Source organism: Anolis sagrei, chromosome 2 (genome assembly GCF_037176765.1).
Source record: "Anolis sagrei isolate rAnoSag1 chromosome 2, rAnoSag1.mat, whole genome shotgun sequence".
NCBI classification, from domain to species: Eukaryota; Metazoa; Chordata; class Lepidosauria; order Squamata; family Dactyloidae; genus Anolis; species Anolis sagrei.
In genome coordinates this window covers 49,782,820-49,797,558 of record NC_090022.1, presented here as the reverse complement: position 1 = coordinate 49,797,558, position 14,739 = coordinate 49,782,820, and the positions used below count along the sequence as shown (strand labels likewise).

Sequence of the window (14,739 nt, the reverse complement as noted above, 5' to 3'; positions counted from 1 at the left end):
GTATTCCAGGTGTGGTCTGACCAAGGCAGAACAGAGGGGCAGCATGACTTCCCTGGATCTAGACACTTTAGGCAAGCCAAATCCCATTGGCTTTTTTAGCTGCCACATCACATTGTTGGCTCATGTTTAACTTGTTGACCATGAGGAGTCCAAGATCTTCATCAAATAGGATGAAATATATTCTTTAAAACATTTATCGTATTATGATCACTATGAATAAACACCACAACAACAGAAAGATCATCATGGTATTAACGTTTATTACATACAGGTAAAAATTAAATTCAATACAACATACTACTGTGAAAAATGAAAACAATCCCCAATAGCAACAGACTATAACCTGGGAAGGCAAAAGTGCTTTAAAGACAATGTTTTTACAGTTAACTGGAACAGTGCTGGTGCTTTATTTCTTATAAAAAAAAACTCAGCTTCTCAAAGCCACATCCCTCCCTACCTTCCTTTAATTAAAATGTTTGAATGTGTATCTCTATGTTTTTTCTAGACTAATGGACAGTGATTCCAATCCAAGTATTATTGAATAAATTAGGTTTCCTTTTACTATTTTGTTTCAAATTGCTACAGAAAAGGCTCTCACATTTTCAATATTCACATAAACAATGGACACAATATACTAAAAACCATCTTTCCAATATAGTTGTGACCTTGGATATTTGCTCAAAAGAGGTTTCTGTTTTACAGCTGTTGTCTGCTCTTTATTAGGAAGTGGCATTATTATTTGTTTGTCCCTGTTAAGATTAAGTTCAGTCTGAATCAATCATGTGTCCAAAGGAAAAGTATATGTGAAAGTAGCTACAGCATTTTTCAAGTCTCATTTTGAATTATAACCATGACTTTAGAAACTACAAAGGCTGTTGGTACATATTTTCAGCAGTATCACACACCATATCAAAGTAAATGAAGGAACTGAGGTAGCAGGTGAGAAACCAGGAAGCACTAAAGAGTTTTGGCTGTAATCCAGAGTCCACCTATTTATCAAATTATGAACAGTTGCAAAACTTTCTAGTATCCCTCTTGCCCATTTTTCTATGGCAAAAACAAAATTAAGTGGAGAAGTTTCTCCAATGGCAGAATCTTATTAAAATAACCTTGTCTACCTAAAAGATATTCTAAGCTGATTAACACTTAAGGAAAAAACCTGTCTTCGGGATTCTAAAACAGTATTTTAAATGTGCCAATCTGAGGTTATTGTTATACCATACTAGCCTTTCCACAAAAGCAGGTAACTTGCCCAGTGAAAATGAAAACTATATTAGCACCCAAATTAAAACATTTAGTCAGATTCACAGGCACACAGAAAAAAAATTGTAGTTTTATGAATTAATTGGGTATATTTTTCTACTTGAGCACAGAACACTCCTTCAGGAGGTTCTAGCTGAATATGACACAAATGATCCTGATCATAAAGCTTGGCTACTTGTTCATATTTTCATCCTGACTCAATATAGGTATAATCTGAACTGGAATCTCAATCAGACATTTTACACATGGCTTTCAAAAATGCAAGTGTTTTCAGGTATACTGGCCAAGACTTTACCAGCGTGATCGTAAATCCTCGTTTTTCTCTCCAGTGCGTTTCAGGAGGTAAACAGCAGCATGAAGTCCCCCCACATTTACCCAGATGGTGTGGGACTTCCGCCACAGATGCCCCATTTTTGACAAGGCCTGAAATGCAAAACATTTCTCTTGACAGATCTGGCAGAAATTATTACAGATAGGTATTCATTTTCAACTGGCAAATTAAATGTGTCAAAATCTTAATTTTATTATATTTCCGTCCTGGGAAATTCATCTTTTTGTAAATAAAAAAAATTAACTGTAACAAGAAGTGCTAAAATTACTGTATATACTCGGGTATGAGCTGATCCAAATATAAGCCGAGGCACCAAATTTTACCAAAAAAACAACAACAACAAAAAACCTGGGAAAACTTATTGACTTGAGTATAAGCTGAGGGTGGAAAATACAGCAGCTATTGATAAATTTCAAAATAAAAATAGATACCAATAAAAGCACATTAATTGAGGCATCAGTAGCTTAAATGTTTTTGAATATTTACATAACACTAAGGTAAGACTGTCCAATTCTGACTAAATCATTATTCTATCCTTCAATGAATATGTGCTTACATATCCTTCCAATAATAACCACAGTATATTTTAACTATACATTTTGGGGCAAATGCTGTGTGTATATGAATAAGGAAAAGTGGGAAAGACTGGCACGAGAGAGGAGGAAAGAGAGGTGGATTGCTGTGAGGAGGTGAGGGTCTTGGCGGGAAGGCGTGGGGCTGAAAGAAGGGCTTCTTTCAGCCCCATGCCTTCCCATCAGAATCCTCACCCAAGTATAAGCCGAGGGGGGAATTTTTCAGCCTAAAATAAGGGCTGAAAAACTAGGCTTATACTCGAGTATATACGTACTTCATTTTTGAAAACTCTCCAATATCCAGTCTTGAAGCAGAATTTTATAATCTAGAAAAATGACATTCATACAGCTAAGCGATTAAACAGTCATGCCAATGAATGTGTTTAACCTAGTACACCTTTTTATGATGCAAACAAAATGATGTTTTTGGACTTTTAGTTCAAGCTGTGCCAATTCTTAGTAAACATAAATTCTTTCCTACTAGGCTTAAGTCAAATTAGTTTTTTTGCCTTTACATGTAATCCGTAAAGGGGAAAAAGCAAACAAACTGCGTTAGTTCACTGCTTCTTACCTTGGCAAAGCACTTCCTATCTTGGGTCAGCAGCACAGCTCTGCCAGTTTTTGGTCTGCAGATTCGACCCATCTCCATAAGACAGGATGGATAGAGATCCCAGTTCTTTTTCTTAGATCCTATTCTGTAGTAAAATTAAGAATCAGCAGAAAGTATATGTACTTTTAAGCGAGTCCATATCCAGCACTTGCTGTTTGTGTATTAATTTAAACCAGTGGGGTTACGTTATTTATGGCCATTTAAATTTAGCAAAAGTAGCTGCAGGAAATTTAAGTGATAATAGTATTCCCACGTTTTCATGTGCATTTTATGAAGTACAAGAAGCATACTGAAAGAATTGTATACATCATGGATACCCTCCAATCATAAGGGCAAAGATGGAGACCTACAACTTTGAGAACAATTCTATTATATAGCTGTATGCTACAATTCAATTTGGGAGTTTCACTGCACTACCTAAGGCTCCAAGTCAGAAACAAAGCAAATGTAAAATGAGCAAGTCCATTTAATCAAACCGTACCTCTTTCCAAATGGCATATCTGTCACAATGACATCAACAGAGCCGGTCCTCAATGGTAGACTGCAACTATCCCACTGAATACTATCAATGGGTTTTCCTGCAGATATGCTACTATGAATAAAACAAAACAAAAAAACCCCAAGAAATTATCAGAAAATATGTTTCTTAAAACCAACCTTCACATAAATATAAACTGAAACATGTCAAAAACAAAACTGAACATGAAAATATTATTTAAACATATGACAAAACAACAGATCATTGCATAAATGCCACTGCTTTCTATTTTACTCCTACCTTTCTTTACTTCGAATTTGCTTCAGCAAAGAGGAGATATTATTTGCTGTTCTTTTCACAGCCTGTGGGTTGTTATCTCCTGCGATATGATAGCAATTAGGCCACTCAGCAGCCCCCTGTCAAGAGAAAAACACAGGCTAAACTTAGCAATAATAAAAACCCACTTGAGATGTAATTCTTAAAGCTAGAAATAAGAATGGGGAGTAATCCTTTATCCACTACTTACAGACCCTAAAAAAAATGCCTGGATCCCCCCCCCCCCTTAAAAGGGGGAAAAACTTATGGAGATAAGGCTCTAATCAATTGCTAAAAGGATGTGATCAAGAATGGATCTTAATTAATGCAGATCATCAGAAGCAGTTCCTATTTCTGTAACTGCACTGAATAAGATACCTCAGCTATATATTAGAAGAATGGGGCAGCAAGCCATCTATGAATACGAGTTTTCTAAGATCTACAGAGACATTTGCTGGAGCACACCAGCAAGCGAGAGTCCAAAAGCGGCTGGCTCAAACTCAGAACCTCAATTAATGGCTGATACAAATGAGAGACTCCCCCTGGGCACACAGAAAACTGGGCGACTTGGAAGACGCTGAACAGACTGTGCTCTGGCACCACGAGATGCAGAGCCAATCTTAAGAAATGGGGCTACAAAGTGGAATCCATGACATGAGAGTGTGAAGAAGAGCAAACTACAGACCACCTGCTGCAATGCAACCTGAGCCCTACTACATGCACAATGGAGGACCTCCTTGCGGCAACACCAGAGGCACTCCAAGTGGCCAACTACTGGTCAAAGGACATTTAATCAACTACCAAGCTTGCAAATTCTGTGTTCTGTTTGTTTTTCTTAAAAAGTAATACAAATGTCTGGTTGCTGATGACACGATAAATAAATAAAAATACGAGCCCAGCTCATCATACATAGACTTTAAGTCAGGGGTCCTCAAACTAAGGCCCAAGGCCGGATACAGCCCTCCAAGGTCATTTACCCAGCCCTCGCTCAGGGTCAACCTAAGTCTGAAATGACTTGAAAGCACACAACAACAACAATCTCATCAGCCAAAAGGAGGTCCACACTTTTCATTGAAATACTAATAAGTTTATATTTAATTATTTTATTGTTTTTAAGTGTTTAGAAGAGTGAAGAAAAAAGTAACCTCTTTATTATCTAAGAAAACACATCCTACACAGTGTGCCACATCATGCCGTCTTTGGGGGTTTCGAGTTTAAGTTAAGGGTATGCATGCAACCCTATATACTTATTCCCAAGAGTATCATTGAATCCAATGGGCCTACACTGCACAATCTAATCAATTTGAGGGGGTGGGGTGGACTACAGTACCTCTATTGGTATAGCACCTGTCCCACACATTGGATCAATTATTATATCAGCTGGCTGAGGATCACATAGCCTGAAAAAAGAAGGGTAAAAATGAACGGATGTCAAAAGGAATGATCTATCATCCAATTTGTGATAAACAGAGAGGAAATGAAAGCACTATTAAACACTAGTGTTTCAAGAAGAAAGCCTTAAAATGATGCAATACACTAAACGTTTAAAAAAAATCACCTTTGAATTTTAAGGCAAAAATCACATAAGCTTCTACCCTTTGTCTTTCTGTTTTCTGGTATTGCTAATTTTCAAAGAAACAGAAAAACAAAAAGAAGAGGTTGGCTAAGAGGATTGATTGCTGTGTTTTTCAGTCTCACCTGCTCCATCCCAGAGAAACAGAAAAATGCAGTGAGGCTGGATCTCTACCCTGCCCTATATCCCAGGATCTTATTCCAGATTATCTGATTTGAACTAGATTATATGAAGCCCCTTCTACACCACCATATAAAATCCAGTTTATCTGCTTCAAACTGGATTATATGGCAGGGTAGACTCATATATTCCAGTTCAAATCAGATTATGTGGATTATCTGATTTGTTAATCTGGATTATATGGCAGTGTAGAAGGGGCCTGGAGTCTACACTGCCAGATGATATGGGATAAACAGATAATCTGGGATAAGAAACGGGGATATAGGGCAGTACAGATATAGCCTAAGATGTTTCAGATCTCTTTGTTTTGCTGTTTCTCCTGAAAGCAGCATGGGCAGAGCAAAAATAAAAACAAATTCTGGATAGCATGCAGGAAGCTCCCCTTCACTTCATTTCTGCATTTTGCCAAGCAGGCTGGGAACTGGTGGCGAAACACAGTGCCTGTTCCCCCCCCCCCCCCCCCCCTATGCTACTGGCTTGGATGTGTGAGGTTCAGATAGTAGTCCTCAAGAAACCCTGGCTCTTTGCTGGCACCTAAAGGATAAAGGAGATGCTTCTATCCAGGACTGCCATTTGTGCGCAGAAGGAGATGGGCAGTAAGGGCAGATTGTTAGAATCTTTAATATTTTATGAGATGTGTGTTGAAGGAATTAAAAAAAAACTCAGTTGTAATAATGATAATTTTGTAAAAGAACTCCCATATCCCAATAACGCTTACCTTCTTTGTTCTTCCTTTGCAACATATAACCAATAACAAATCTACTACCCCCAAATTACTTACTTTCTTCCTTCCCTTCCCCTTCCCCCTACTCTTTTAGTATGAATCTTATTTTTACTTTTATTTGGAAATATTTAATAAAAGTTATTTGAAAAAGAATGATGTATTGCTTACTACAACTGACCATTAAAATTGCTCAAAAACTGCACAAAACCAGTATAAATTGATAAATTGTTTATTTTGATCAAAGAAGCCACTAGTAACATTTTTAAAAGAACAGAACCCCCTGACTGACTTTTGATGGTAATTTGATGACAGTTGGTTTTCTTAACTAATGTGAGTTTAATGTATAGATTAAGTGTAATTTCTAATAAAAACTGAGAGAGTAAAATTATAACCACAGAAAAGATAGGCTTTTTTTAAAGTTTGTTAGTCTTATCTATTGTTCTGTAGTTACAAAGTTTGGGTTTATTTGTAGGCTAGGTGTTATGTTTTATGTCTTTCTTTATTGTATATTTTGTAGCTTAGAGGTTTCTAATCTTTCAAAAAGGTTACTAATGTTTTTGTTGCTTGTTTTGTTATTCAATTTTTATTCCACATAAATAATCGTTTAAAAGGAAACTAAATCAAATATTTTATAAGAATATTTTAAAATATACTTTAAGACACAAGGTAATGGGAAAACAAGTTTCAAAATAAAGATCCGACTTCCCACAAGTTAAGCACATTGATGTGATACACTGGAAAACCCTGAATTTTTTCCCAGCTGACTCAACAGATCTTCACACTTACCTAAGCATACCATAAGCTAAAGTAGATCGTAGCGTTGTGGGCCCAAAATGTGTAATATTTCTTCGGTGAAGACTCTCCTCTGTCAAGGCAATCCCCACTACCACTTCATTGTTGTGGATGTTGAGAAGAACCTGAAGTAAAATTACATATTATCTAAAACACTTCAAATCTTAACCATAGAAAAACCACAGCATTTGAAAGATACAGGAGCTCCTACCTACAAAATCAGGAAACGGAGCAAAGAATTTCTAACATTTTGATATTTGGAGAACTAGTCCATTCACAAGCTCTGTCTTACTGAGGAATTAAAAACTCTGTGGCTATTATCTGTCCTAATAGCAGAAGTTTACACTGAACAAAACAGAGCAAAATGGACACATTCCCCCACTGGTTCTTAACAACCATCAAAGGAATCTGACAATTGAGTAGACCACTGGTTCATTGTGCCTAGGACTATCAATGCTTTCTAAACTGTTGTAGCTTTTTAAAAGTTTTTTAAAAGTTTTTTTTTTAACTTGCTTAAATTTTTGACCTGTTTTTATTGTGTAATCTGGAATTTTGAAAAAATGCTTTAGATTATTTTATTTATTAGCTGTAATTTTACCCCACTCTATCTCAACCTGCTGTATCTCAACCCCAAAGGGGACACAGAGCGGCTTCCAAATTGGCAATAATTTAAAACCACATTAACACAAGACAAGCAAAATACAATATATATTGTTTGTTAAATCATGAAAATCATAAAACACTTATATAAATACATAAATAAGCTGTTAAAAGATTACACATAGACTAAAACTCATAATCCAGAAGTGTTCCGATCACATTGCCATTCTGTTCGTAGCTGTATACAGCCCTGCACTACTCTCCAAATGCTTGGTTCCATAGTCAGGTTTCAACTTGTTTCCTAAAGGATACAAAGGAGGGAGCTGATCTAATTTCACTGGGGAGGGAGTTCCACAGCTGAAGGGCCACCACTGAGATAACCCTGTCTCTTGCCCCCATCAGCTGCACCCGTGAAGGTGAGGAGAGAGCAGCCCCCCTCCCCCCGAAGATCTTAGCACCTGGGATGGTTCATAGGGGGATAGGGGGAGATGTGTTCGGACAGAGGGGCTGGGCCAGAACCGTTTAGGGCTTTATATGCTAAAGCCTGCACTCTGAATTGTGCTCGGTAGCAAATTGGCAGCCAGTGGAGCTAACAGAGCTTTTTAAAATTTAGAATAAAGCATATTTAAAATGATTTATTTGTATGATGCTTCAAGATTTCACAGTAGAATGCAGCATAAAAGCATTTTCATTGATACATTAAAACATGTATCAATCCAACTAGTGTTCAGAACAATCCCTACCTTCTTGACTTCTGCAGACTAAACTATACAAAGAAATGTCATGAAAAACACCACATACAATTTCCATTCATCTCCTTATAGCACTTGATTAGGTGCTTTGCACCTGAGTAAATCTGAGCTCACTTTGCTTATCTATTCTCTTGAATTTTGGTGAAAAAGTAATGGATCAAATTTTATCACAAGACATTCCTAAAGCTTTGCATGCAAGAGAATATTATCCTACCCAGCCCCCCAAACTAGTATAGAATTTTACCTCTACATCAAAATTAGTCATGTCTGCTTTCCACTGGAAAAAATCTTGAACTGCTCCTCCAAAATCTCTTGCTGCCTCATTTGATTTAAAGCTGTGTTTATCACCAGCTCTGTTGCAAGTCACCCTGAACTTCAGTGTCTCAGCATCCATTTCACACTTCTTACAGTCTTCCAATTCATTCTTGTTTTCTTCATTGGATGCCAGCTCTTCTTTAGGATCAGACTGCTCATCTTCATCAAGTGGTACCTTTTCATCAGTACACTCAGGGTTCTGGGTTTCAGCAGCCTCCAAACTATTTTGTACTGGATCATCTATTTCTTTGCAAACAGCTTCTTGTTCACACCCATCTTCTTTTAGCTTCTCTTTCTTTGAATTGCCTTGTTGATTGCCTTTCTTTCGCCTTGTTTTCCTTTTTTTAAGATTTGTATTCAACTTCCATACTTCCAAAGCATCAGTCCAAGGCAGTTTCTTAGCCAAGTCCTCTAAATCCTTTAGAGTGTCCTCCTATAACATAAGAGGACAAAGCACTTAAACTTTCTTTCATGCTGCCAAGCATTCCCTATGTCTACTAAATTCCATTTACAATACATTCAATACATCTGCTTCTGATGAAGTAGACCTAGTCTGTGAAATCTTATGCTATAAACGTCTTTTGTTCGATTAGGTTCAGAGGTGCTACAACATAACTTTGCATATTTTTAGCTCCAACATCAATTCTCTTCTGCTTTGGTACATGATATATTATGGCTACACCACAATGAACATTTAGATGCACAAAATGGTTTATTCATGTTCAGATCAACTGCTTAACAGTAATACCTTCACACTTTCAGCTACTGAAATCCTACTGAGTTTATAAAGTATTCAAAATGACATACATGAAAGATAAAATATACTGAAACATAATCAAATATTAGAAAACAGAAAATTAAAACAAAAAGAAAACAGGATAGCTATATAATAAGACAGCAATATGTCCTACTAACTTGCTGGAATATAAACTATTCATATTACTCAGTTGATGGGAGGGTGAACATGAATGGACACGAACATGCTAATTACCTCCACTTTTGATTCCTGCCAAACACCTTCTACAGGGCTAACCTTGGATACATAATACTGCTAACAATTTGCTGGCTGGCAATGCTCAAATGTAACACATGAGATCTCATTCAATCGGTAATAGTGATCTATTGGCTTCTGTGCTCAGTTCAAGTTTCTGGTCTTAACTATTAAAATCTAAAGGCTGAGATCCTACATCATCCCAACATGGCGTAGATATTATCTATTAGCATTACGAAGTCCCTATGCTTCATATATTCCTGTACTAAATATTTTTTGTCATTTAAAAAACATGTGCTTGGAAGCATGGAGTCAAAAATGCTTACCTTAGTTTCTTTAAACTGATAATCTTTGAATTCTTGAACTACAACAAATAAGTTGTCAACTGATCGCAACTGATGAACCTAGATGAAATTAGAGAATCTCTTGTTTACTATCGTAGGGGGCTTTGCAATCCTTAAAGACAAGTCTGCTGGTTATTATATTTGGCTTGAAAACATTAAACAGAAAACAAATGCCTACTCTTAAAATGTAACAGAGCAATGTATTTGTCATATTTTTGTGGTAGGTATTTGTTTACTGTTGCTGCACATTTAAAATGCAACTCTTCACATACTGTTATCACACCAAAGCATGTGCAAACTTCAACTTGGAAGTGTTATCTAGAACTAAATATATATATATAAATCTACTTTCACTGAATCTACTTCATCTACTGGAGACCTGTCAAAACAAATATGGCTGCAGTGTGAAACAAAACTTACTACAAAATAAAAACATTTGACTGTTCTTCCATCTCTCCATTCTTCTTCTTTCATGCTCACAATTTCAGTATTTGCAATCCCTTGCTTCAAAAAGAATAGGGCATTAATAAAAATAGATTACAATTATAATTTTATGACTAATAAGGAAACAAACATATGAATAACTGCAAGGAGAATTACAAATTAATATACAACAGGTATTTAAAGTCACAAGCACACACTTTACTCAAATATTTAATAAAAATATTTAATAAAAATCTGCAAACCTGTGGAAGTCTGATTGCAGGAATTTCAAAATAGATTTTCCCTCGATCTTTACTAATTCTGGACTTTGATCCAAGTTTCTCCTGTACTTCATCTGCTGCAGTTGCCTCAAAGCCAGTTGGCACAGTAGCCCCAATTGTAACTATAATATCTTTAGGTTTTGTGTCAGGATTGACTTCACAGTTCTCACTTAATGTTTCACATGCATTTTCCAGGGTCACTTCAGATAACATATCACCGGCCTCTTCAGGTCCAGACATTCTAGCAGGTATTGTGTTTGTTTATAGAACCTCTGTAAAATAAATGCATTCTTTAATAGACTCACCAAATGATTCAAGCAATGCACTTGTTGAGATTTTTTTTCAAACAATGGGACCTGACAAATTCTTCTGTTCAGCGCTACACCTCACATTAAAAGTTGCTTTGATAATATGCATTGGGTCCTTGGTATCTGCTAGGGGTTGGTTTCAGGAATCATCCAACTCATATTGATGCTCACTTTCCATTACATACAATGACATAGTAAAATGATGTCCCTTATATAAAAAGTCAAAATCATGGGTTGCTTTTTGCATTGGGGGGAGGAGGGTATATTTTCAAGATACAGATGCTTGAACCCATGGATATAGGATCAATGGCTTTGGAGAGCTGATTGAATATCTAATATTTTTATGTACAAAAATGGCACCATATTTTAAAAAATATAAGCTTAAAATCATAGGATTTTTGAAATAACATTTACTAGTACACGCATATATGAACATAAAGCAACAGGGGACCAGATGAGAAGTGGTTATGATCCTCAATCTCCCATTGTTAAGGCTGCCTACTATCCAAACCATAGAATTATTTTTAGAAAAACCCAATGAAATGGCCAAGTCAAACACTAGCACACTGCAATGTGTGTTAGAATAACACCAGAACCTCAGTGCACTCAGACTTCACTCTCATAATCATGGTATAACAAGAAGCCATTATTGTGTTTTACAGAAACACCACTCTTTAAAAGGCCCTAATTGAAGTCAAGCACCTATTACATCCATTGATTTCCTCATAAGAAAGCAAAGTTTTATGACTCCTCAATGGAAACAAACCAGCCTGGCTGAACCATATGGAGTGGACTCAAGGTACAGTTTACTATCCCTTATCCAAAATGACAATATCCTGTATTTTGGATGTGTGTGTTAGGAATATCTTTATTTGTAAATGAACATTATCTGGGATTTGGAGAGAGAGTGTGTGTTAGGAATACCTTTATTTGTAAAAGATAGTATCTGGGATTTGGAGTGTGTATGTGTTAGGAATACCTTTATATATAAATGATAGTATCATGGATTTGGGGTGTACTTGTGTGTGTTAGTGTTAGGAATACATTTATATGTAAATTATATTATCTTAGATTTGGGGGGAGGTGTGTGTAAGGAATACATTTATTTGTAAATGATAGTATCTTGGATTTGGTGTGTGTGTGTGTGTGTATGCACGTGCAAGGAATACCTTTATTTGTAAATGATAGTATCTTGAATTTCAGGTGTTTGTGTGTGTTAGGAATACCAAGATATCTTTAACCTTGGAGAAGGGACTTAAGTCTAAATGCAAAATGTTTCACGCATACACATCTGCTGTAGGTAAATGGAACGACTGGACGATGTGACTGAAAAATGATTTTAGTAATGAGACGTTGAGGACTTGTGTTTTTTTTGGGGGGGGGGGTTTGTTTTTGTTTTTTTAATCGGTTTTATACTGATTTATGCATTGCTTTTGACACAAAATAAATATATATTGTCTTTATTGTTTTTATATGGTTTATATTATATGCTAATGTTTTAATTATATTTTATGTTGTTGGGAGCATTGAATTTTGCCGATTGTAAACCGCCCTGAGTCGCCTCCGGGCTGAGAAAGGTGGTATATAAATATAGTAAATAACGAAAGAAATAGATTCCATTTTATTAATGATTTTGAACGTGAAACAAAAGTATGTATACAACGAACCATCAGAAAATAGAAGTGTCACAGCCACTGCTGTATTCTGAAGTTTGTTGTTGTTCATTCGTTCAGTCGTCTCCGACTCTTTGTGACCTCATGGACCAGTCCACGCCAGAGCTCCCTGTCGGCCGTCACCACCCCCAGCTCCTTCAAGGTCAGTCCAGTCACTTCAAGGATGCCATCCATCCATCTTGCCCTTGGTCGGCCCCTCTTCCTTTTCCCTTCCACTTTCCCCAGCATAATTGTCTTCTCTAGGCTTTGCTGTCTCCTCATGATGTGGCCAAAGTACTTCAACTTTGTCTCTAGTATCCTTCCCTCCAGTGAGCAGTCGGGCTTTATTTCCTAGAGGATGGACTGGTTGGATCTTCTTGCAGTCCAAGGCACTCTCAGAACTTTCCTCCAACACCACAGTTCAAAAGCATCTATCTTCCTTCGCTCAGCCTTCCCTAATGTCCAGCTCTCACATCCGTAGGTTACTACAGGGAATACCATGGCTTTGACTAGGCAGATCTTTGTTGCCAGTGTGATGTCTCTACTCTTTACTATTTTATCGAGATTGGACATTGCTCTCCTCCCAAGAAGTAAGCGTCGTCTGATTTCCTGGCCACAGTCTGCATCTGCAGTAATCTTTGCGCCTAGAAATACAAAGTCTGTCACGGCCTCCACATTTTCTCCCTCTATTTTCCAGTTGTCAATCATTCTTGTTGCCATAATCTTGGGGTTTTTTTGATGTTTAGCTGCAACCCGGCTTTTGCGCTTTCTTCTTTCACCTTGGTATTCTGAAGTAATCTGGAATATTTCAGGTTAAGGAATAAAGGATGCCAAACCTGTAACCCGCTTGGGTGCGTCTACATTGTGGTATTAATGCAGTTTGGCACTCCTTTAACTGCCATGGCTCAAGGCTATGGAATCCTGGGAGACACAATTTGCCAGGGCCTCAGAACTCTTTGGCAGAAAATAAAACTAAACTCCCAAGATCCCAGAGTACTGAGCCAGGGCATTAATTCTACAGTGTAGAGCCCCCCTCCTCAAGCCTTTTCCTACCTTCCAATGGAGTTGTGTTGCTGTAAAATGCGGAGTGATGCAGAGGCCGTCTTCGAAAGGAGAGCAAGAGCCCTTTCCTGGGCTTCTTCGGGAGGAGAGCGTGGGAACCGACGAAGCTCCCGCAGACACACACACACAAACGAAGTTCCCTCCTCCTTTCTCAGCCCGCGACCTCCTTTCTTTCTTCCTTTCGCCCGGTTACTCGGGGCAACAGCCTGCACACGAGGAACACCGAGAATTCCTTCCGGGGAAAAGAACCAGCTAATTACAGGCAAGCACTTCCGGGGGAGTGAGCCAGTCAGGCGCGGGAGCCTCTGCGGCCTTGGGAGGGAGGGGGGAGGGCGCGTTCCACTGTTGCCATGGAAACTGTGGGCCAATGGCGTGCGTTCCTTCTTCCCTCGCGCCCCTTAAGTGCAGCACTGCAGGCCCCAATCTGGGAGGAGGCCATTCACACAGAGAAAGAGGCTGGCAATGGCAGTGTAGACCAGGCCTGGGCAAACTTGGGCCCTCCAGGTGTTTTGGAGTTCAACTCCCACCATTCCTAACAGCCGGTAGGCTGTTAGGAATGGTGGGAGTTGAACTCCAAAACACCTGGAGGGCCCAAGTTTGCCCAGGCCTGGTGTAGACTCATGCATTTCAGTTTGAAGCTGCATTATATGGCCTTGCTTTCTATATTTGTCACTCCTGAACCTGTTTCTTTGGCTTCTTCCACACAGTTGGAGGGAAAAAAACACATTTTCTGCTTTGAACTGGATTATATGGTAGTATGGACTCAGATAACCCAGTTCAAAGGACTGATAGCCAGCTGCTTTAAATCACTACAGACTGAGGGGTCATGAGTTCGAAGCCAGCCCAGGTCAGAGTGAGCTTCCGGCCATTGGTCTAGCTTGCTGTCAACTTATGCAGCCCGAAAGACAGTTGCATCTGTCAAGTAGGAAATTTAGGTACTGCTTTATGTGGGGAGGCTAATTTAACTAATTTATGATGCCATAAAAAGAACCAGGCTGTAGTGTACTTAGTAGCCTTCCTCCTGACCTTTAGGAAGCTAGTGAAAACCTGGCTGTGGAACAAAGCTTTTGCAGGATGATGTCTGAGACCAGCAATCGACTAATGGTACTGATCACAATATATGGACTGAATATACGGACTGAGTTAGACATGATTTAATCTTGGCGAATGGCT

At 38.2% G+C, this 14,739-nt stretch overlaps 1 protein-coding gene across 2 annotated transcripts; it reads right to left on the bottom strand.

Moving 5' to 3' along the window:
* Positions 1 to 240: 240 nt before the first annotated feature.
* Positions 241 to 13,840, bottom strand: THUMPD3 (THUMP domain containing 3). Of its 2 annotated transcripts, none has more exons than XM_060766276.2 (10): positions 13,558 to 13,840; positions 10,527 to 10,816; positions 9,823 to 9,900; positions 8,435 to 8,938; positions 6,833 to 6,963; positions 4,900 to 4,969; positions 3,555 to 3,670; positions 3,258 to 3,368; positions 2,738 to 2,861; positions 241 to 1,686 (listed from the first exon to the last, which is right to left on the bottom strand). In XM_060766276.2, the coding sequence occupies exons 2-10, from the start codon at positions 10,782 to 10,784 to the stop codon at positions 1,555 to 1,557; spliced, it is 1,524 nt and encodes a 507-aa protein (XP_060622259.2). In that variant the 5' UTR covers positions 10,785 to 10,816; positions 13,558 to 13,840; the 3' UTR covers positions 241 to 1,554. The 2 variants fall into 2 exon arrangements, with proteins under 2 accessions (XP_060622259.2, XP_060622260.2); XM_060766277.2 differs by having other exon boundaries at positions 3,258 to 3,365.
* Between the last annotated feature and the right edge of the window lie 899 nt (positions 13,841 to 14,739).

What these genes read in the sequence shown, in the direction of transcription:
- THUMPD3 (XM_060766276.2), bottom strand. Translation starts at nt 10,784, where the DNA reads ATGTCTGGACCTGAAGAGGCCGGTGATATGTTATCTGAAGTGACCCTG. An exon ending in CTGCAATCAGACTTCCACAG is followed by an intron (nt 9,901 to 10,526) that starts GTTTGCAGATTT and finishes AATTTCATCTAG; the next exon opens with GTTCATCAGTTGCGATCAGT. An exon ending in CAGGTGCTATACCAATAGAG is followed by an intron (nt 3,671 to 4,899) that starts GTACTGTAGTCC and finishes TTCTCTTGACAG; the next exon opens with GGGGCTGCTGAGTGGCCTAA.